Source organism: Rhea pennata, chromosome 8 (assembly GCF_028389875.1).
Source record: "Rhea pennata isolate bPtePen1 chromosome 8, bPtePen1.pri, whole genome shotgun sequence".
Classification (NCBI taxonomy): Eukaryota; Metazoa; Chordata; class Aves; order Rheiformes; family Rheidae; genus Rhea; species Rhea pennata.
This window is the reverse complement of record NC_084670.1, coordinates 25,441,332-25,465,860: the sequence shown is the minus strand read 5'-3', so window position 1 is coordinate 25,465,860 and position 24,529 is coordinate 25,441,332. Positions and strand designations below refer to the sequence as shown.

Here is a 24,529-nt window from a genome sequence, read left to right as displayed (position 1 = left end):
GGGGAAGGTGACTAGAATCAGTATTTTGACACATTTTCCAATTGTTTTGCTCAGTAAGAAACAGAAATATGCAGGAACACAGGAGACTTACCCCGAAAGCAATAGCAAAGAGGTGATCCCTTGGGGCATTCCTTCCAACATTTCCCTACGTGCATGGATTCTCTTTTATCAACGCTGAGTAGTGACAGAGTAATTTTCAGACAAAAGGAATAGCCTGTCAGGTTTGGAGACCTCTGCAAATGTATAGCAGTTAGGTTTCTGACCCATGTAAGTAAGAAGCTGCATACAGAGCAGGAAAGGAGAAGGATTTAGATTGGGGATATAGATTTTTTTTCTCCAAGTAGGTAGTCTAATTTTTAACAACTACATACTGAACTCATTAACGCAGTATCACACCTATTTTAAATTGCCAATTCTGGAAGACAGTTTAGTGTATTTCCAAAAAAAAAAAAAAAATTGCTATATAATTCAGTCAGATTCAGATCAAGCTGGTCAGTATGACCAGAACACTGAACTGCAATATCTGCTATGGCAAGCTTCAGACGGTTAGATTAACCAGTCTTTTAACAATATTGAGAAACTTTGGCCCGCAGTCTGGACATATACTTTCAAAGACAGATCATGTATACATTAAGAACAAGGAATGCACAGATAATTGATCTGTAATGAAAAAAAATCCTTACTGGTTTTAAGGATGCAAAGCAACAATCTATCTTCTGCACAGAAGTGTTTGAAGACAAATTTTCAAACATGCATTTCTAATTTAAGAATAAATTTTTGTTGTTCCTCAAACTACACAGCATCTCTTTAACAAAAAGCCGCAGTCACAATTTCCCTCCCACATAAACCTGCACCCAAAATTAAAACCAAAATGGAAAAAAAAAAAAAAAAAAAAAGAGAAGTGAAACACAGAACCAGCTGCATGATGGTAAGACAGTCATTAAGCTACTGAGCTAAACACTGAAACCTCACTTCTAATGTGTTACCAAAAAGATTCCTATAGAAAGTTAAGTCAGAAGCTTAAAAATATGTATTTAAGAACAAATTTTGCACAGAATAAGGACTAATTTGGTTGACCTACTTTATCTTCTACTCCAACTAAATGCTGTTTCACTGTTTTGTTCTTGCTTATACTTACAGACAAAAATCACATTGTTTTTCAATCCTGATCTACATACATCTAACCAATCATGTAAGCAGTCATACAGTATGTACCACCCTAGAAAGAGCAAATATACACATGTGTATTCTACTTTCTCACATCTAAAACCATATATACACAAAGAGTTAGTCACCTACCATCTGTTTTGATCTCTTTAATCATTTTAATCTCAATTAGTGAGGTACAATCTCTACATTTCTTCAAAAAGAGGGAGTTATAGTTCTAAATTTACAAGGTAGTAATTTTTCAAGCTGTGCTACATCGCATGAATTATTTTAAGCACCACAAAACCCCATATAAAACCTGCCACTAAATTTAAAAAGAAAAAAAAATTATCTCAATATAATTCACCACTAATATTTGAAATCTGTTTAGGATTATTCTGACTACAGACAGGTTAGTTTTTTCCTCAGAAGTTTTAATGAAGAGTAAGTGAACATAAAGTTTCTTCCAAAAGTAAAACACATACAGTCACTTTAAACAACTGCACTTTAATGTTTATCATTTGCTAAATGTACAAAAAGGTTTTGATAATGAAGAACAAGCATAGCAGACTCACTGTTTACAGTTCATTTAAATACACATCCATTGAAGAATTTTATATTTTATATAAAAAACACTGATCTGATTTTAATACAAGCAATTATCTGATGCTCTAAGATGCTACAAATGCATTATAAACATGACAAAAGTTTCAACCTGAACTAACAAGACACAATAGTCTATTTCACAGCAGTCTAACTCACAGCACATTTACAATTTAGCATTTACTTGGGGAAAAAGAAAAAAAAAAAACTTATAAACAATGTTAGTTTAAAATTAACGCATCTGTCCATCTTCACCTCTTTGAAAACACAGAGTTCAACTAATATTCTCCCATCTAAAAAACAGGAAATGGAGAGTATTGCTATAGACTCGTGTTACCTTCATCTGCCTCCTCTCTCAAATCAGACACTACTCACTGGAATTTCTTTCCATGCTTTCCAGCTCTATCCCATACTGCACATGTAGCTCTGAAGGAGTTGCCAGTCACAGAAATCTACCTGGTTCACTTGGGCAGCTTTCTTATACAAGGCAAGCTTTGGTTAAGAGAAGCAAAGGAGAACTGTGACTGTAACACAAGGTGATGGGAGTCCTTTCAGCTTACCCTGCTACAAAGAGAATCAAAAGAAAGAGGTGCCATATCACAGGTCTTTCCTGGCAAGGGATATAAACATGTACTGGTAAAAACAGAAAGACTGTGTACCATTCTCCCAAGCACTGTTCCTTGAAGAGTTAATATTAGGTGAAAAGGCAGTAAGTAACTAAGGATATATTTGACAAGCTATGGATAAATCTGCATGTATTTCTAACTATTAGTTTACTATTTCCTTAAATTATGAATATCTCAAAAACACTACCTTGCAAAGATATGCTGTTGCATAAGGCAGTATTAATGTTTCAAGGAAGCTTTCAGTAAGTTTTCTAGTTCAATAAAACCTACATTTTTGGAGGGAGTCAGCAAGAAATTGTAACTTTCACATAGATTTGCAGTTGAAATGCTACTGTGATGCAATTACAATAGTAATACATAGTTCTTCTATAGTCTTTTCAACAGCAGATATTAAAGCACTTCAAGAAGATCACAATCACTGCTCCTCTCAAATACAGAACATTAGGTGAATGACAAAAACCAGCAGCAGAATTCAGAATTCTTCAACCATGTTCCTGTGTTTCATCCTTCATTGGCAATATAATTATAACATGATTCCAGAGTGCTCCTACTTCCTTAAACTTTTTTATAATCCACTTAAACATGTTAATTTCAGAGTTCATATTTATTAGTATGACATTTTTACGTAGATGCAAGTTTGCATTGCCTCTGCTAACCAGAGCTATATAAACAAAGAACACTACTAAAAATCAGCTAATATACTCTGCTGAAAAGTACATTTTTTTTGCACAGTTTTCAGTCTATGCACAGTGCAGACACTGCAAACTCACTTCTCTGTGCAAAACATCATGTAGACGCTCTCACAGAAGTAAATCTTAAAAAATAGAGGGTTTTTCAACTTTAAAAATAGGAGAGCTGGCTCTCCAATGTAATAATACATTTTCCAAGAAGAAAAAGTTCAATTTCCAGCTCATAGCCCTCATACCCATCAGCTTCAGAACACCTTCCAAACTGCTGTTTGTGTGTTCCAAGAGCACCTAGTGGCATCCTCTACAGAGATGTACAGATGAGCAATGGCTTGTGCTGAACTAACATACTTCAGCAATGATCTTATGCCATACACTTTAGTGCAGAAGAACGGGTACTTTAAGAAATTCATAGACATGAATTGATCTATAGATAAATGACTGTATCATGAAATATGTAAGAGGTAATTAAATTTTTAATTAAATTTTGATTTAAATTTTAATTAAATTTAAATGCTCTCTCCTGCTTCAGTTTGTCAAAAAGTTTATACAGTGAATTTTCTCCTCCAGCTTACCCACCAAGCTTACATTATTGCAGATGAAACTGCTGCTTACCTTACACTTCATCCACATTGGTTCCTGCTTGAAGGGGAACTCATAAAGAGCTGTTTAACTACAAATATATTGCTTATTAAGGTTATATTGCTAATTAAAGTTTAGTTACAAATGAATAAACATATACACTTAGGTCATTTTATGATATTCTAGTAATTACATTTCAAAAATATTTACTTTGGGGACAGAAAAAGTTCACACCTAGAAAATCCATCCAAAATCAAAGTTGAAAACTCCCATTTTTTTCAAACAACAGTAAAATCACTGTTGGATCATTTCAATAAAGAAGAAAAAACATGGACTATGAAAAAACTATGACTAATAGAAAAATTCTATAACGAAAACAACATATAAATTCTCAATAATGCATTTATGTCTTGATTTCCAGTAACAAGGGCGAGTATACAGGTATCATTTTATCTGTGACAGCTGGAAGTGTATTCATCCCCTGTTACCTTAGTTAACACCAACAAAACTTTTCATGCAGCCATGCAGTAACTACAGCAGTTTGCTTTCTGTTACTTAATTGTGGAAAGACACAGACTATAGAACAGAATAGGGCAAAGCTTATCACTAGCACCAGGAAACTACTACCAAGAAATGCATTACAGTCAGTATTAGTCATTCATTTCCAGCTTCAAGCATCTATTTCCTGAAAACACTATTTAGAGATATTAGGGTTTGGGGAGGCGGGTGTCTTTTTTTTTTTTTATATATAAGAAATTGACTAATAGATGTTAATAGTAAATTGTTAATTTAGCCCTCAATAATTCATCAGCAACATCATCCTGGCTTAATTCACTCTCCTGGGGTGTCTAGTGCTTATACTTACTATTAGTACAGTAGCATGTGTTTTACCTTGGCGCAGCCATTTTTTTTCAGCATGGCTGAGGCTCATCGTGATCGAAGTCCAACCCAGATCTAGCATTATGGCTAGCCTTCATAAATTATTTTAATCTTTTTACCCTAAGGTTGCTCAGGCAAACAAAAACATAAATCTTACATACGCAGAGGAGGAAGCCTGGACAATAACAAAACACTCAAAAGAGGAAAAAAAAATAAAAGAAAAATCAGAGGAGATTTGTAAACATATTCCAAAGCTGAATGATTCTGTATCCTATTCGTAATTCCTGAACAATCTAATCCCAAAGTTAGGAGCATGTTTCATCTATTGTTTGTAAAACTCATTTCCTTGTTGACTTACTATCATCCAAAATCAGCTTTGGTTGGTATTCTGTATCATACTGTGTTTTGTACCACTACGTCTTTAATATATGTGGTCAGTTTTCCAAGCACAGGAATTCCTTCTCAGAGCTGAAGATTGCAGTTTATTACCAAAGCAGATTTTAGCAGATAAAGCAGATTTTATCCACATGCCTGAGTATTATACTGGACGACCCTAACTTCTGACACAGCTATATATGAAAGACCATTATTGTTTTACTGCTTCTATAGTTTATCTGAAAATATAGAAAAAATGTATTATAGTATCCGAGAATTTTGGATTCAAAGTGCCATTTGGTGTACCTCAACAGATCACCATTTTCCATCACTGCTATATAGTAAATATTCTCTTTAAAAGAGCCTAATGAAGTTGAAATTATTGATTTCAAATCCACCTCTCACAGGTGTTGCTGTTCAAAGTAGATCTGAGAATAAAATTTGGCTCTCTGCCTAATCATGCGTATTTGCAATAGTGACATTGTTCTAGTGTATCTGATTGACACACTGTAGAGTTAGACAAAAAATCTCTAAAAATCTTTGGGAACAAAGAGTGAGTATTAGAACTTTAGAATCATTGATTTATATTTCAAATACAGTTTATTTGGTTTCGAATATGTATTATTTTAATGAATCCATTTTGTCCTGTCAGAGGAATATTAATTTAGGTTAACACAAAGTATACACTATTCATTCTTTTTTCTTACCATATACAACATGACTTTTAATATTCCCATGAAATCGATTATTGGAACTTATACTGCTAGGACTTCATAAAAATAATACTAGGGAAATTTTCTGGAAAAATCAATGGAAAGGCACTTTCTCGCTTCCTGCAAATTAATTATTCACCATTTATCTCAGGTTAGGTTGAGAGTAATATATGTTGTTCTACATATTCAAAGCTTTTAGCAACATTAATTTAATGAAGGGCTAAAAGAAAAAAGAACATATCATTTTGGTCCCACTGTATAGAAACCACTTCAAAACACCACTTTGCTTACAACTATTGTTTACACTGTTATGACGCTTTCTGTCCTACAAAATTCTTACTCATTGAAGGATGAAAATTAAAACATAGTTGTCATTCTTAGATGAATAATTTCTACAAGTAACATATACAGGAGCAGTCCCATCATTAAACACCATCTCAGAAGTTGGAGTACTCTAGTAGCATACAATTGTATCAACTTTCCTTTTGCTTATAAGCAAAATTAAGACAAAATGAGGAGTGCACGTGATGAGACATGAAGCAAAAACAACGCATTTCTCTTGGTTTATAAAAATTCCAGTGTTTTTATGACATAATGTGAGCAATTCCGATTTGGCTCTGTACACAGCCCAGGAAATCAGAACTGCCTATATTAAGAGCATACTTTTACTTTACATAGATTGTATAACCAGGTTAAAGCAGAGTCTTAAGGAGACTTTCTCAAAATATACTAAGTCAAATTCATTAAGATTTTACCTTACTAAAATCATTGATAAAAATAGTACCTCTTGACTGCAGAGATCATTCTATAATTCCAAGTCACTATTTACTTAGGCAACTGCATACACATTTTTTGTCCTGAATACTCAGTCTTCCTTTAAATGGATTACTGAGCTTTTTAAAGCTAGGACAGTTTACTGAGTACAGCCACTGTCAAACCAGAAAGTCAGAACCACTTTTATTTGAACAAAGTATCATATAGCAAAACATCCTCATTTTCACAGATTACTACACAGAATATTTTCAATTTATAGGAGTCAAGCAATCACAGAAAGAAATCATCAACCAAAACACCTGACTAGAAGAAGCCACACAGATTCTATAAGAGCAAATACTATTATCAAAAAAATGTGTAAGAAATCCAAAAAAAACTTTTTCAGTGTAGAGTTACTCTTCATTTCCTTTTTAAGACTGAAAGTCAGTCAAGTCTACAGATTGCACTGAAGTAATTTAGAGTTGGAAGCAAAGCACCCACCTTTTCTCTTCATAGAGCTTCAGAGTACTGCCGATCCAAATCAGTCTCATGAATTTAAAATTGAAAAAGTAGATCTCACAAAGCAGACCAAACACATGTTCTCCAGTCACTGACAGTAAGTATTTAGGTTTTGCCTAGCCTCATGGACTCACTGGCACAGAGCACTCCACATTCCACCATCAATGCAGATGTCACTGACCTTCGTTTCCCTATTTCACCTTAACCAAACATTAGTTTAATTTACTTTATTTTTATGACTTTTTTTTTTTTTAATCTGGGTTATCCTTTCCTTCATCATTATTCCAAGTAACAGGAGCTGAATGGATTTCTCTTTTATTCACTGTTGAATACTGTAAGGCCTGATAAATTCTACAAAAGACAAAGTAGCTTGCTAGGTCTTTTAGCATTTAGCAATGTCACACTAAATTGTTTATTTAAAAGGAAGACAGTCATCACTGGTAGTAGCCACAGAATTTAAGGCAAGCTTTAATTAAATTTTTTTTATTCACAGTGAGAAATGTTTTCAACCAATAATACGTGTTTTCAGCCAGGCATGCAGAGGTGATTGTATCAAGCACATTTTTGACTAGTAGTTTCACAGCACTGATTTCTAACATAGTAGCTAGAATGTAAGAGAATACACTTAAAATTATTTTATGTAAAATGCAGCATATCACGTCAGGACTAAGCAAGAATTCTGTCTTTCAGTTGAATATTTATTAATTACACATGCTAGTTTGATCCTACGATCCCAGTTGACATTTGTGTAAGTATTTTAAGGCTTCATCATGCAACAGGCTACAGGGCTCTGACCTCAAGCAAAAGCAGATGTAAGCACATACTTCTGTTGCATGGGAAATGCAAAGTCCCATATACTAGAATGAGTTTACTCAAATGCACCAATTTACAAATCCACGATTGAATCAGAAACTGAATGCTTAGAACCTTATAAACTTAATTTTATAATGACAGAAAGCTTTACAGATCCTGTCACACAATCAATTTTCCCATCGCAGTTACCTGTGACATGATAGGAAAAGTTCATTAATTTCAGCTGAAAAAGCAAGCTATTCATCTGCTGCTAGGGAGCTAATGTTCTTTATGCAACAGTATTCTTAGTAGGGAGAAGATACCTGGAATATACTTACCAGCAAAACTCTTTCCTGGACACAAACTTTTTCAGAATTTCACACGTTGTGTCATGATACCGTTAACTATTTTCAGCTCTATCAGTAACTGCATGTTTCCAATCTATCAATATTATGCTCATTAGACAGTGTTTTGTTACACAAAACAAGCATTTAATCTATGTCCGAATATGGTGTGTCTTAAAGCAACTGATAGGGCTCTGAATATTTAATTTCTTCTTAAGAATTAAATTTTACTACTTGAACAGAAAACTAGAAGGCACCAGCTGAGTTACTGAATCCACTTCCTCAAACACCACACATGTAGAGTTTAACGTAAGCCAGAAAACAGTAACACTCCAGAAATGACCTAGAAGACCAAAAGCCACTCCTGTAGTGTGCTATAGGAAGATGACAGGAGACAGTAAAGGCATCACCAGTGTTTCAGGTTCCTGAACTGGTAATAGATCTGGTAACTTCAAACTAACACTAGGGGATGAAACAACAGCCCGCGCTAAACTGGATGACATGAAAATCCCACTAGTTCCCACTTGTCTGACCTGGGTGAGAAGTATCACCTGCCAACTCCAAACCTAATCATCAGTTCAACCATAAATGCACAAGCAGAACGACAAGATTTTAGGGCCACCACCTTAAAGAAGCAGAACCAGTGTTCACCTCACATTCCAATTCTACCTGTGTAAGCCAGTCAAAGGAAAAAGAAAAGAAAAGAAAAAAGAAAAAATATATATCCACAGTTTTGGAGTCAAATTATACCCAAAGGTTAGGAAAGGAATGCATGAATGATCAGCTCAAGACTAAGTTAAAGTAACTATTTCTCTTTTTTCACTCTAAAGGCACAGTGGTTCTACTCCATTACTTCAAACTGATTACAGACTCCAAGTTTATAACTGTCATAGAATCAGTGTCTTTTATTTCTATCCTGGTACTTTTTCTTATTTTTAGTTTACTTAGAATATAAATATCTTCACTATAATATAAAATAGAAATTTGCTCACTATATTGTGTTTTAGCCTTAGGAAATAAAGAATATTATCTCTTCAGCAATTCAACTCCATTTGTGGAAGCAGCATTCTTAAAATGTTATGTTTTCCTTTCCAGCTTTGGAAGGAGTGTTGCTGTGCTTTATGAGAGTTATAATCTCAGCTTCTCCATGTCAAGTACAATTCTACTCTTACAGCACAACTAAGCAAATTCAAAATTTAGCATCCAGTATTCAGATGCAAGCAGACAGCAGATTTTTGCATTTAGCTTGTCATATAGCCTCTTCCCAAAAGCCGAAGTTCGACACTATACATAATGGCATTATAATGTTACAAAATTTAGATGTGTTCTAACACAGGTTCAACTAACACAACAAATAAAAACCTTCATGTGAATAACATCTAAACTCAGATGAATAGGAATTTCTCATTCTCTATTAAAACAGAAGCAGAAGAATTAATCATTTTTTGCATCATTCTTCCTCATTTTGAGTTTAAGGAAAAATACAATGCTGAACAGTTATAGCTATAGCAAAATATCTCATTTATAATGATTATGCCTCTATGATGTGTACAGTTCAGCATTAACTAGGAAAATCTGCAAAAATATAGCCCAAGTAAACCCAGAAACCCTAGCCAATATGCTCTTTTCAGACACAGATTTGTAATTTTAGCTTTTTAATCTACATCTCAATACCCATCCAAATCTGGAAAGAAATCAGATCCAGATCCAAACTTGGAAGTTTTGAATAAACATTCTAGAATCAAATGGTGTTGTTCAAACTTGATTTCTAAATTACAATTTAATACTTGGACAGTACCATTCAAATAAGCATTAAGAATCATTTTATGAAAGATGACAGTGTGACTGTAAGTTGCTGGCTTGGCTTTCACAGCTCAGGAAGGATGGACGCCACACCCAGAATCTTGTTCAGGTCTTTTTTTCCCTCACCACTTCTGCTTTTTTTCCTTCTCCTTTCCACATAAAGTTCAGTAATAAGTTTTAACTTTTTCTCCTAAGCCAGGATCACAGAAATATGAGAACTCTCAGTCCACCCAAATTACTCAGTTATAAATGTAGAGCTAGAATTCCAAAATACTTTACACGAAAAATTTTCAAAGGCGCATATAAGAAGTTAGTGTTTAAATTATTTTAGTATTTCACCTGTCAGTCACTTAAGTTCTTCCATCTTATATATCCGTCTGCAAATACTGTTTCTACCTAAATCCTGGCGTTATCACAAGTCAGCATTCTACAAAGAAATATACCTTCTTAGCACACTGACTGTGAAGTGGAACTGTGCACAAACTGCTCTTATGATACAAAATTAATTTAAGAAATACTGACACCACCTTACTGGGAAAAGTTATTTGGCTTCGGAATTTTTTTAAGCCTTTCATGAACAGTCTATATAACCATTCTCTTTGTAGCTCTGCTCGTATTTTACTTTGTTTACAAACTTAAGTGTCCATCCCAACAGAGTTTTATGATGAGCACATCTATTGTATCCACAGCCAGTGTCACCAGTGGCAAAGGAAAACGCATTAAAAATACTGCTGTTACCCAAAAAATAAACCTTCAACCTTTTCAAGCCTGTGATAGACAAACAGGGAGAAGTGTCTTATGTCTTGCAAAAAACATTATAAAATCTGGAAGTTTAAGTACTTCTCAAATATTTTAAGCCTTTAACTGGCATATGAAGAGAGTTATCTGCATAACAGATCTCCTTAAAGAATGATAAACTTTTGTTTAAGGTGGACTGTTCAGCATGTGGGAGGGCAGAAGTATGCTGACATTAGCTTAGAAAAATATGCAAACTCTTAACACTTCTGAATGCAAGAAATTTAAAAGTCTGAAAACAATCCCCCAGGCAGCCATCTCAAATAGTTTAGTACTAAAATGAAACTTAATTAATTCTGAAAAAGAAGAACTACAAGTTTTATACTGATTGACTGTATAAGTTTGTTATTTTCAGCTTATATTTAGTTGGATTAATACTAATACACTAATTTTACAGAATTCCATACAAAGCTCTTTTTATAGCAAATTAAAAACCGTATTAGTTGACCCATCAGACTTTTCCCCTTTAATTCCACTGCCCCAAAACCAATCCCACTGCTGAAGGTTGCATATGGCAATACATTAAAAAAAATGGAAACAGTCAGGCAAATGTCTACAGGGGTATAATTCATCTCCACCAACATTTATATCAGACAGTCTGCTGCCACAAATATTATAGCTGGAATCTCTGAAGTTCAGTGGCATCTGCCGCTTCTCCCAAGGCTATATCCTCTGGCTGTGGGGAGCAGGGTCAGCCTTCCACACCAGATCTCTTCTAGGTGAAGAATGCAAGGGAGATAGGACAAAGAGCTTCCTTGACCTATTTCTCTAGCAGCTTTTACCCTTTTCCCTCCTACACTCACATATCTGCACCCACCTCCGTATTACACAGACATTCAGGAATCTCTGTAGGCTGGAGGAAAACTCTATAGGAAATAAGGCACTGAAGAGCAGCAGTATTTGCCCCTGCATTTTTGCATTTGCAAAGAGAAGTTGAAAGCTGGAATACCTAATCCTCCATCTCTCACTCTCTGGAGAATGAAAGGAAAAGGCACCACAACACCAATCTTGATCTTCAACGTAAAATCATAGTTGCCTTAACATTTTTGTTGTTCATAATTCTACAACATCCATTCTTTGCTAGCTCCAGTCCAAACACACAAGACATCGTTCATATCCTGAATAGCTTTCCACTCAAACGAAAAAATGCAAATAAAAGCATGAATGTAAATACAACTGAAGGGTGGGGTTTTAAGCTGTACAAAGATTATAGTTTATGAAGACTTTAGAGATATGTTTGGTGCTTGTACATGAGAGCTCCAGCTGTATTCTGTATGGCTTATACAACTTGGTTTAGTCAAAAAGGTCAAAAAGGACAAAAAATGATGCACAATCTCAGGCTCTACGAGCTTTTGCCTTCAGAATACCTACCTTATCCTAAGCAAAGGACTGCAAAATATTCTGCTCCTAATCAATCAAGAAAGAAAACAGCCTAGATTAATTATCTTCTTCCAAGCCTGTTAGGCATTACTACTTGTAAATCTGAACAGCGAAAATTGTAAGAAATCCTTATTGGGAAGCAGCACTAACCTAAGAACCAAAATATTATGAGTTGGGGGGCTGGGGAGGTGAAGCTTAATGAAACATCAGAAGAGTACAGAAGAAAAGTCTTCTATATTTTTTAATATACCAGAAGTGTTATCCATTATAGCATTTAAGACTAGAATCAGATATTCTGAAGTGGCATTTCAGGCATTATACATATTAAAAACTGTCTTTCACTTTTTATTAGTGTAAAAAAAATCTAGCGTAGTAACACTATAATAGGATTAGAAAATCCACAAATAAACTTTCTTACAAGTTTTATATTTATGTAGTTCATAATAAGGTAATGTATAGTTGCTCTTCATAGTCACCTTAAGACCATAATGAGCTTTAAAGAAAACTAGAGAAACGTAACTTTTGTAGGCTAGTATTTATTAGGTATCCTTTCAGTTAAAGCTAAGAGTGGAAAAAGTTGGTAATATAGATGAAGTTTATACCAAAAGTTTTAATTACTCTTAAAACAGAAATACCACAGACTTCTTGATGTGTTACACTGATAGATTATCTTTTTAATCAGGCTCAAGTGATGCTCTGCAAAAAAAAAAAAAAAAAAAAAACAGCAGAGGAAAAGAGTTATCTGATCAGCATGTTACACCCACAGGCTCAGAGACCTTGTGGTTAATAAACAGCTCTCTACAGAGAATAAAACAAACAGAACAACACAAAAACACAGTGCACGCTCTGACCACACTCCTGAAAGCAGCTTTGGAAGACTCTTGTGCAAGATCCTACCAAAGCCAGACAGGTTACCTATGGACAGAAATACCAACTGCATTAAACATTTTTTTTTTTTTTTTTTTAGAATTGGAACCTCTCTGGAACTACCTATATTACTAGTACCTTGTAGATAATATCAAATTTCATGCAAAAATTTTGAATTTCTGGCCCAATTCCTGGACTTTATTAATATAATCCTTAAAGCTACTAACACAGGATTAAATGGATTTTCATGGCTCTTCCTTTAAAATCTAAAGTTAGGAAGACTCTTCTAAAGGAAGAGCCTTATAAATCCTGCATCACTTAAACTTATTTTATCATTCCAACACAGACAAGGTAAACTCTAAGAGCTATTCAAGCAATTCAACAACTACTATTAAACATCTTTCCAAAAGCCATGCATCTAGCCCAAGAGTTACAGCAGGCTTTCTTGCATTTAAGGAGGGAAGAGGCAAAGCAAAAAAACCCCAAGAGTAGTTCAAATGATTATTCATTCTTTGAATGGAAACTGAATGCTACTTTGAAAGGGTTTTTCCAAGTAAAACTTGAACAGCTTCAGTCAAAATTAGAGCTGTCCTAAATCCAAATCAAAACATTCAGTGGTTTAGTTTTCCAGATCCAACAGAAGATTCAGGGGAGCCTTTTCTAGCCTGGAGTTCTTTCTGTTGCTTTTCATATGTCACATAATCAAAAAAAATTAGGGTGGTGCAAACAGTATTCTCTTACCCACATAAAATGAAACCCATCTGATGCATCTTCTTGGGTAATCATGACAAAAATACTGAAGATAAGGTCTTATCCCCACAGAAGTTGTTACAAATTGCCTTTCTGCTTGTGGCTACAATATTTGCATTGCTTTTTGTGTTTGGCCTCTGAAAATTTTAGTAAGATAGATATAGGGAACAACATTATAGAATAAACTAAAATTATCAACTTTATCTTTGCACATTTAACCAAAACCTAAACATTCAGTTGCATATTTAACCAAAATCTAAAAATTCAGATGTGTTTGCACACTGTCTATCTGTGTGTGTGGATACATATACACACACTCTCCTCATGGAAGATTTCAGCAGCAGCATTATTTTAGACATGTCCTGTGCGAGAACTCAGAAACAACAGCTCTTCAGAAACTTTCAGTTTACTTTTCGTGATGAAAAGATGTGGATGGGAAAAGGAAAAAAAAAAAAAAACACACACACACACACACACACACACACTTTGGTCGGACTATTTCTAAACTCAAGTATGACTGCCAGGTGCATTCTAACACTCTTAAGACAGAGCGAAGTTCCAGGAGAAGAGTAAACTTGCTTTAGTTGAAGTTGTCTTAGAATTTTAAACCAACAGCCTAATGCAAGACTGTACACTTAGGAAGACTGCAACGCAGAATTACTTACCACATTTATGAAGCATGATTCAGCTTGAGGATCAGAAAACTTGGATCACTTTACCCTAAACAGCAAGTTATTATTTAAAATAACACAACAATTTCTGTCATATTAATATCAGATTCCAAGTCGCCCTTTGGTTCTACAAGTGAAAATTTAATTCAGAATGCCAGTCGAAGATGTTAAAATGGGCAAACACTCTTGCTGGTTCTTTTGTTTTTCTTTCTTTATTAAGAGATAATGCAAAGAAATACTGAAACCTGCAACCACCTGAGAGGTAGCGTAAAACATTTTTAGTACAGGATGCTATTCACACTGCAAGCCTTAGAACTATTTAGCACTGGTCTCCTGATCAGTAATAAGTATGATAAGTAAGTATGATAAGTAATTCGATCACTTATCAAATTAAGTTGAAGTTAACTCCTTCCTAAGTTTCGTGAGAACTGTCTTATGAATCTTCTGGACAAAAACCTGTCACACTAATTGATTACCATATTTCAATACATCACGTTAAACTGATGCTTACAATTTTGACCATGCCGCAACTGGAAGTTTTGACATGGCTAAAATCTGCCTTTCCTACAATTTTTTTTCTCTTTTTAGAAACTCAGAAGTTTCCCAGTCTGACTCTCAACAGCCTAATTAAATACAGATGAAATGCAGCTCTTAGGATAAAGTCTTAGACGGGTATTACTGAAAGTATCCATTTCTCCAAAGGCATGATTATAGCTTCACTGATTTAGAATATACTGCTTTTCTGCTTTGAAACCAGTAGCAAACACTGAGCACTTCTAATAAATAGAAGTTTTTCTTAATCTAACTCAGACAAAGATGATGAATCATCAGCAACAACAAAAATCACATAACTAGCTCAATTGAGTGTTCAATTACAAGAATTTCTCTTCCCCATCCCTCCCAAATAAGAGGTTAGGAGAAGTACAGTATTCTACTATGGCTAACAATGTGATTGTGCACTCCTGTGATTTAGAAGAGAGAAAGAGAGTAAGAGGGAGCAGCCCAGCAGCATCATCCACTCCGTTAACAGTATTAAGTAGTAAATATTCAAATAAGCAAGTCACTCAAATGTCAGAGAATAGATATCCAGTGGGAAAATAAAATTTGGATTCAACTGTAACTAAAGACATGCTAGCACCAGTTCAGGAGCTACCATACAAGAAGAGATAAATTAATACTATATCAGAGTATTCTCCTACAGGAAACCTATTTCTACACTGAGTAGAAGTCAATGATGTAAGTAATTAGTTGAATGATTTAAGATTGAACACCATAAAACAAACCATCTTACAATATCAGATCTGAGAAACTAATATTTCTTAAGAGCTACACTCTCAAGAGGAGTAATGTAAAAATACTTTTTCAAAAGCATACTAACAGCAAAATTTTAACATTTTAACAGCAGAATTTTTAATCGTTTAAAATTGTTGTCAGAGTACATCATCCTAATAAAAACATCAGCTTACTTCTAGTTACATATGCAGTAAGACTATCTCAGGTTTTATTCATTAGAACAGCTACACACTGGCAAAAGGAAATTAAAATGCAAGAGAACACACACTGCAGTAAAGCTTGAAAAGAAAAAGCTTAAAAGATACATGGGTTATATTAAGGTCTTCCCCTCTCCTAACTCAGCTTCTCCTGCTGCTCACTCATGCAGGGAGATCATAATTTGGATGCTGTGATATTTCCACGGTAACACTGATGACAGTGATGTCACAAATTCAACCTTGACATAGCTTCAGGGTCCAAGCACAAGGAGCAGATGGGATGCAGGGAAGAAAGCCCCAATTTAAACACAAATCTCTTTCATGAGAAAGAAAGGGCATGAGCAAAGAAACAGGTGAATGGACCACGTTTTCAACTACAACATATTCAAAAGATTATCCTAGCATGAAAATCTATTTAAAGGCAAGACCTACAATACAGGGTAACTGTCAAATTTGTTAGGCCTTATAATAAACCAACCTTGAAAGCTTCCTGTTTAGCATGACAAGCCTTGTGCTCAGTTTTTAAAGTGGCGGTGAAAACTATACACTTGTACCCCTTGTGAATTCCTTTAAATAACTTTAACATAAAGATATATTAATTTGATACATTACTGTGCTCATAATATCACATGTAAATATGATAACAAACCCTTTTCAGTAAGGGCTTGACATCTGCATGAGATAGTTTATAAAAGAAATTAATCCCACATGGTTCACCAAGTACAGAAGGATGGTAATTAGAATATTCAGTAAGCATGTTTTTATTGATAAAAGGAAACTGTAATTTTGTCTTTTCTTTGAGGACTCATAAATGGCCTGCTGAAGCATATATGAACCCACTGTCAGTCATATAAGGCAGACTCAATTACTATCAGTACTTTGATGATCTACCACACCTCCATGCACTCGATCATCCTACCCATTAACCAGACCACTGCCTGCATGAAGTCATCTCACAGGTGAAGTGCAACTAAGCCCAAATGGGATAGGGGGAATGATGGTAAGAAGCAGAAATGAAGAGACTGTAGCCACAATGCGATCACAAACAGTATGTGTAGCCAGGGAAGCGCATGTGAAACATGGCTATGGGGGATCCACTTTCAACACTGTCTCCCTCATATCCTCATAGGTAAGCTCAGGAAGCATGGATTAGATGAGCAAACAGTGAGGTGGATTGAGAACTGGCTGAAAGGTAGAGCTCAGAGGGTTGTCATCAGTGGCACGGAGTCTAGTTGGAGGCCTGTAGCTAGCGGTGTCCCCCAGGGGTCAGTACTGGGTCCCATCCTGTTCAACTTACTCGTCAATGACCTGGATGAAGGGACAGAGTGCACCTTCAGCAACTTTGCTGATGATACCAAGCTGGGAGGAGCGGCTGATACACCAGAAGGCCACGCTGCCATTCAGAGAAACCTGGACAGGCTGGAGAGCTGAGTAGAGGGGAATCTCATGAGGTTCAAAGGCAAGTGTAGGGTCCTGCTCTTAGGTAGGAATAACTCATGCATCAGTACAGGCTGAGGGCTGACCTGCTGCAAAGCAGCTCTGTGGAGAAGGACCTGGGAATCCTGGTGGACAAGTTGACCATGAACCAGCAATGTGCCTTTGTGGCCAAGGCGGCCAGCGGTATCCTGGGCTGCATTAGAAAGAGGTCGAGGGAGGTGATCCTGCCCCTCTACTCAGCCCTGGGGAGGCAACATCTGGAGAACTATATCCAATTCTGGGCTCCCCAGTATGAGAGAGACATGGAGCTACTGGAGAGAGTCCAGCACAGGGCTACAAAGATGATTAAGGGACTGGAGCATCTCTCCTATGAGGAACAGCTGTGAGACCTGAGCCTATTTAGCCTGGAGAAGAAAAGACTGAGAGGGGATCTTATCACTACCTACAAATACCTTAAGGCAAGGTACCAAGAGGATGGGGCCAAACTCTTTTCAGTGGTACCAAGTGACAGGACAAGAGACAACAGGCACAAACTGAAACCCAGGAAGTTCCACTTGAGTATGAGGAAGAACCTCTTTACCGTGAATGTGACAGAGCACTAGAATAGGTTGCTAAGTCTGCATCCTTGGATCATCAAAAGCCTCCTGGACACAATCCTATGCAACATGCTCTAGGTGACTCTGCTTGAGCAGGAGGGTTGGACCAGATGATCTCCAGAGGTCCCTTTCAACCTCAACCATTCTATGAACAACTTTTGAGATGACAAGTCTCCACATTCATTCAGATCACTGTCTGATGATATTCACAGACTCTTTAAAGCTGCTGACCTTCACAGAGCACAACTCATGAGTAGCAAAATATGTCCACCTAGGGAGGCAAGAAGAGCAACTATGACCTGTTCCAAACTCAGACATACAGGAACCAGACTCTGGGAAACTGCAACTAGTATAAACGTCGCTGTAACAATGGGCAGTATGAGCAGGTCTTACTTTCTTCTTCTATCACTACTTGCTTCCCATAAACCTTCTAAGATTTTAGTTCTTCCTTTTAAGCCCAATAAAGCCCAAGTCTAGAGTCTCTTAAGATACACACACGTGTGTATATACATATATACATACATATATACACACACACACACACACACCTACCCTAAATAAACACAAACATTACAAAGGAAATGCAAAGTTTCTTTGACAAACAAAACGTTTCTTAGTAGTCTGAATCTAGTTCATATGCTTTAAATCTCATTACACGTTCACCTGCCTTTCATTCCTGATGCAAAATACTATTATTTGTCTATGCTACGTCCATATAAACACTTAGAAGTGGTCACATTTCAAAAAAAAAAAAAAAAAATCAAAAATACTCTGCTGTACAAGCAATTTTTCCATTAGGTCTGTGCTTCACCAAGTCACACACACTGGATTTTGTCTAAGGGCTTTTGCCCTAGTGCATTAAATAACGAAACTAGGAGGTGAATAAGACATTCTACAGAGCTGAAATCAGACATGCATGTAAGTACTCATCCTATTGGTTCCTTTTTAAATACATCATTATGTAGTCATATGTAGGAACAAAGTCTGCAATGGACAAGGATAGCGACATCAAAAAACAGTTGTGAGAACTGCTCTAAATGAAAAAAAAAAAAACAGCAAAGCCAAAAAGCACATAAGATTAGAGAAGCTATTTAAAACCAAAAAGGCAACGTGAGAAAACACAGTCTCATTTGCAGAAGACAATCAAAAATGAATTGGAACAGAGAATATGATCCAAACTGGAGGTACATAAAAGTACTGTTGAGATGTAAGCATCAGCCAAGATTTGCAGCGTCTCTTAGGAAACTTTGAGCATGATACAGAGAGACTGAAACAAATGCACAATTTGCACAGGTAGTCACTCACAGAACTGCAGGTAACAAAAACAAATTATATTATGTCAGAGGTACAAAAGATGCAAAATAAAGATCAGAGGCCAAATGAGGATAAAAGGAATTAAAAGGCAACTGATCTGGGCTCTGACCACAGAAGAAAGAAGAAGTTTTTAAAAGATATCAAGATGAAGAACTGCAAGGATCATCAACAGTCTCTAGACTGTTCCTCAGCAAGGAAAGGGAGAACTTGAAGGAAATATGCATACTGAAGCTGGGCCTAAGCTGAGATGCAAATGTGTCTCCAAGAACGGATGCTGGATGGAGGCCCACGCAATCAGCAAGATAGAAGGAGCATTTCAGAAGTAAACTAGCTAAGCTAAGATTCATAGTCAACATCTATTAAATTACCAAGGTAAAGACTGTATAAGGGACAGAACAGAAGACAATGTGTCATAATGCCAAATGCTTCAAACAAAACAAAACTACACAACACTGATCAGAGAGTTAAGAAAACCAGTATAATTCTCCAAACCATGACTATACCAACATCAAATCAGAGAGGAAAAGTCAACAATAAATGAAAGGATGCTGCCTGATCACAAAAAAGTGAAAATACCAAAAGATATAATTCCACAACTAAATGAGAACAGTCTTACAAAGAAATAAGAGAATAGGAAATTAAGTTAACAACGACAATACGTAATACAACAGATAAATGATACAGAAAAGCCTGCTGGAATCATCAGGAAAATGGAGGGCCCATTTTATATTTTACAATATAAGATCTGAAGAACTCAGATTGCTTAGCTTTAACAAAAATGTTATTTGCATGTTAGATAGGTACTCATGATGGAACTTCAGAACCAGAAGTGCTGAAGGAAAAAGAAATGGATGTAAATCATTAATAGTTTGGGGCCATAAACTTCTATACAGACTTCTGTACATTTCTAACTATCAGAATAGAAAACTCTATCCATTAGCATAGTAGTACAAGAAACACCTAATTTTCACATGGAATTTACTGTATTTACGACTGGGATCAGGACACTACCGTCACAGGCTAACATGACCCAGAAGACTTCTCTCCCTGTGCTTCCAAAATACCAACAGTTATGTACATTAACATGTACTGAGTTCCCTCACTGGAAACTCTAGGGGTCTCTTAATTTCAGCACTGGAAATCCCTTTTTTTCCCCGCACTTGGCAGAAAAAAAAACTCTCTCAGATAATTCTTGCAGTACTAAAATTCATTTAACAGTGTTTGTAGAGACATGAAACTGATTGATACTAGCAATTCAAGTAGTGCCCTTTGCTTTTTCTTTTTTAATCATATCAAAGCAGCTCCCAAATATGAGAAAACAGGAAGTTTTCTGTTTTTCAGAGAACTTTTGTCCCATTGATTAAAATGAATATTCCAACAATACAAGAAGCTCTCTGCTAAAATGAAATCTTATATAAAGATCTACATTTTAAAACTAAAGCGTTATATAAGCTAAAACTTAAGTCCAAGCTTTGCAAGCACCTCTCTTAAAACAGAAATATGTTAAATAGCTAAAAGGAAATACGACAATAAAAAATAAACCGCAATGACTATGAATTAGCACTTTAACACATTTAAAAGTGCCATAAAATGAAAACTACAGACTTTTCATAAAACAATCCTAATCTTAATCTAACAGAAGACAAAACTACGAGATGACACTAGACCAGGATGGAAACTAGGGGTTTTTTTCATTTCTAATTTCTTTAAAGAAATACCAATGAGTATATTACCTTCATTTTCAGAAGTCTGGCATTTTACCTTCAGTACCAAATCAAAAATACGTTCTGGATTTTCCCTAGAAGAAAGAAACACAATTCATTAATCATATGTATGCTTCAGATAGTGTAAATCGTTTTCTATAGCGTTATATTTTTTCCATTTTATTTGTACAGAAAAAAATTAAACTAAATTTTAATTAAAATAACATTATAAATCAGACTAGTTCCTCTTTAGAACTTAGAAGCCTTATTTCCTTGTACAGTCTCAAAAAAAGAACAGGGAGATAAACAAGCTAAACTGTGTGATTCAGTCAAGTGATATTATCACAGCCTTATATAGCAAATAGTTTTTCAATGACTTTATCACATCACAGTTAATAGTTGGAAAAAAGTGCTACAAAGTTTCTTATCAATCAATCTGAAACACATTAATGAGGTCTGATAGTCTTTCTTACTTCCTCATTTACGATTTTTAACAAGTTACCTCTTATTTCTACTTAACAGGAATAGTCTGCAATTAGACTTTCATTTTAATTCCACAGATTTAGCCAGTACCTCTTTAACGCATATGACCACCACACAATACCAAGAAACATTTAGCTTCTTTTTCACTAAATATTGGTTGTCAACTTCAACTTTAAAGGCTGAATCTCAGGCATGATTCAATGAGAAAATATTACTGAAGTAATGGGGATGGATGCAACCCTATTCAGAAAAAAAGCAGTGCGTAGATGGGGCCTTTATATCTGCTGCAACTGTAGTGGTCAGCTCTCTGATGCCAAAGGCTTCTTTCACTGCTCCAGTAAATATACACCTAGTAATGATGAGCTGCAGACGTTAATAATAATTAACATTAAATCTAATATAAAACTAAATATTAAAACAATTCTAAATGACATCAGTACAGCATCCAGTTGTGTGCCAAGCACACTACTATTTATATTAAAAACAAGTGGTATAACCGCACCCATATCAATTATCTATTTAACCACATAAAAGATTCAAAATTGAACGCTTTTCTAGGGTAATGCTCCTGCTAAAGTCAGCTGTAATTTTAGACAAATAAAAAATCCAGTTTGGATTCACGTTTCTAGAACACTGCAAATAAAGCATGCAGCAAATTAATACACAATTGTTTGTCTTTAAAGAAAGCTTTGAATGGAATCCAAAGACTGAACTGGGAAAAGTTTCAGCTGTCACAAATTAATTGATTTAGCATGTGCTGTCATTGACCTCAGCATCACCACCAGCTGAGATATGCAATTACAGTCCAACTCAGGTTATAAAGACCTAACCCTCCCATATCACAATCTTTCCTTGCCTCATGTTTTAAAGTATGTAGTTGGAAACATCCTGAATCTGATGATCCTATGTGTGCAGGATCAAATTCTTTTTTGAGTTACAATTTAAATCCAGAATATTGGAGATTTACTCTGGTGCTAACGTCGATCCGTTGTTCCTCTAGCTGGCCAGCAGGGTCACCATGAATCACAGAATCGGTAAGGTTGGAAGGGACCTCTGGAGATCATCTAGTCCAACCTCCCTGCTCAGCAGGGTCACCTATAGCATGGTAGACAGGGTTGCGTCCAGGCGGGCCTTGAACAGCTCCAGAGAAGGAGACTCCACAGCCTCCCTGGGCAACCTGTGCCAGTGCTCCATCACTCTCACAGGGAAGACATTCCCCCTCACGGTCAGGCAGAACTTCCTGTGGGTCAGTTTGTGCCCATTGCCTCTTGTCCTGTCACACGGGACAACTGAAAAGAGTCTGTCCCCGTCCCCCTGACACCCTCCCTTCAGGTACTTGTACACACTGATAAGATCCCCCCTCAGCCTTCTCTTCCCCAGGCTAAACAGGCCCAGCTCTTGCAGACGTTCCTCAGAGGGCAGATGCTCCAGCCCTCTGATCATCCTCACAGCCCTAAACTGAAACTGAAAAGGCCTGAGTTCATTAAACAGTATCAAAAAGAGAACTGTAAAAATCCTTCCTTTAAAAAGAAGTGGCATTTCCCCACAATGTTATTTAAACTGAGGGGATGGGTTTATACTCTTAGGTCATTTTCCTCCCATTTCTTTCTAACAGCAAGACAACACAAGGTTGAGTTATTTTGGCTGGAATCAGTTAAAAATCTTACAAACATAGAATTATAACTTTTAGCTCAATTCTTATATGAATTAGTCACAAAGAAAGCTCTTGGAAATAACACTCTTTTCAATCTTCCACTATACTACTCTAAACCTGCTTTTCCAAGTTTACTCTTCACATCCCACTATGCTTGGAAGTGTCAAAAACGTGTCAAACTAATCTGAGGATTGTCAGACTGTCTCTCGTTTCCTTTACAGCTACTCAATAGCAGCCTGCTTATTCATCGTACATTTATATATAGATTTCTGTCAATTCGCAAAATATGCATTTAACATCTCATCAGCTTCTGAACTCAGAAACAGTAGTAAGACTAAAGCTTGAGCAGTCTTATCTTCCAACACGTGGAATGTTTTTTTTCTGTTTCTTTTCTGCATCTACCATACAATTATAGCAAAAGAATTAATTTTTGAAGAGTTTTATTTCACAAAACTTTAAACCATCAACCACTGTACCAAGTAACATTTTAGGGTAGCAATGTTACCTACATCTTGAAGACGACAATAGGTCTCTTAACAAAAATACTGAAGAGGGCTGCAGTTTTGGATTATACTTAGAAGCGTAAAGAAGCTAACTTTAAATTTTTGTAGCTGCTTCTCGACCTCGGGAGCTCACTCATTAAGTTTCAGAAAAAGCACCACTAAGAGGAAGCTGCCACCATTTTAAAACCACCCGCCACTGGCGAGGTGCGAGAGCAGGCGGCCCGCGAGGTCCAGCCGCCGCCCGGCTCGGGCTCCCGCGTACAAACCGGGCGCAGGCGCGGCCCTTTCCGCAGGGCGGGGGGGAAGGGGAGCGGCCGGTAACGGTCAGTAACGGCCGGGCGCGAGCGCGAAGCAGGAGAGGGGCCGCCGGGGCGCGAGGGAAAGGGCGGGAAAGCGGCCCCAGGGCGTCGCGGCGGCCCCAGGCGAGAGCAGCGCCGCGCCCGCCCCGCTGTCAGTCAGCGGCGGCGGCGGCGCCGCCGGGGGGCTCCCGCCCTCGCCCTCCCCCGCCCGGCGCCGCGCCGCGCCCCGCCGCCCCGCGCGGGCAGGCCGGGGAGGCTGTGAGGCCTAGTCGCCGCCTGCCCGCCGCGGCTGACAGCGGCGCCGCCGGCCGCCCCCCGCCGCTCACTTGAACCTGCTGTCCATGGTCACATCTCGGGCCCGGCGGCTGTCCCGGCGCCCCGCGGGAGAAGCGCCCGGCCCGGCCCGCCCGGCAGCGCCGGGGGCCGCTCAGCGCCGCCGCTGCTGGTGCTGGGGCCGGCGGCGGCCCATGGCTGCTGCGCCGCGCCGCGCCCGGGCCGCGACTGCAGCGGAGCGGCGGCAGCACCGCCTCCTCCCCCGTCTCTCAGTTCCTGTTGCGGCGGCTCCGGCACCTCCTGGGAACCAGGAAGCTCTGCGGTGGCCGCCGCGGCCGCTGTCACCCGAGCCCGGCGGGGGGCGAGACCCTGCGGAGCCCGCGCCGCCGCCGCCGGGGGAGGGCGCCGGGGCCGGAGGTGCCGCCGCTCGGGTGGCTGCGGCGCGCCTTAAGCCCTGTCCCAGCCGCGGTGCACAGCGCGAGGAATAAACCTC

At 37.6% G+C, this 24,529-nt stretch overlaps 1 protein-coding gene across 5 annotated transcripts in view; it reads right to left on the bottom strand.

Moving 5' to 3' along the window:
- Positions 1-24,166, bottom strand: part of DENND1B (DENN domain containing 1B) — a 169,268-nt gene extending 145,102 nt beyond the window's left edge. For all 5 annotated transcript variants that reach the window (XR_009959096.1, XM_062581396.1, XM_062581393.1 and 2 more), the window contains exons 1-2: positions 24,090-24,166; positions 20,855-20,919 (exon numbers count right to left, since the gene is read on the bottom strand). Coding sequence is in view for 4 of the 5 variants with exons in the window: in XM_062581396.1 (XP_062437380.1) it covers positions 20,855-20,919; positions 24,090-24,106 (82 nt within the window). In the remaining variant the exon portion in view is untranslated. The remainder of the gene's footprint in view (positions 1-20,854; positions 20,920-24,089) is intronic.
- Positions 24,167-24,529: the final 363 nt, after the last annotated feature.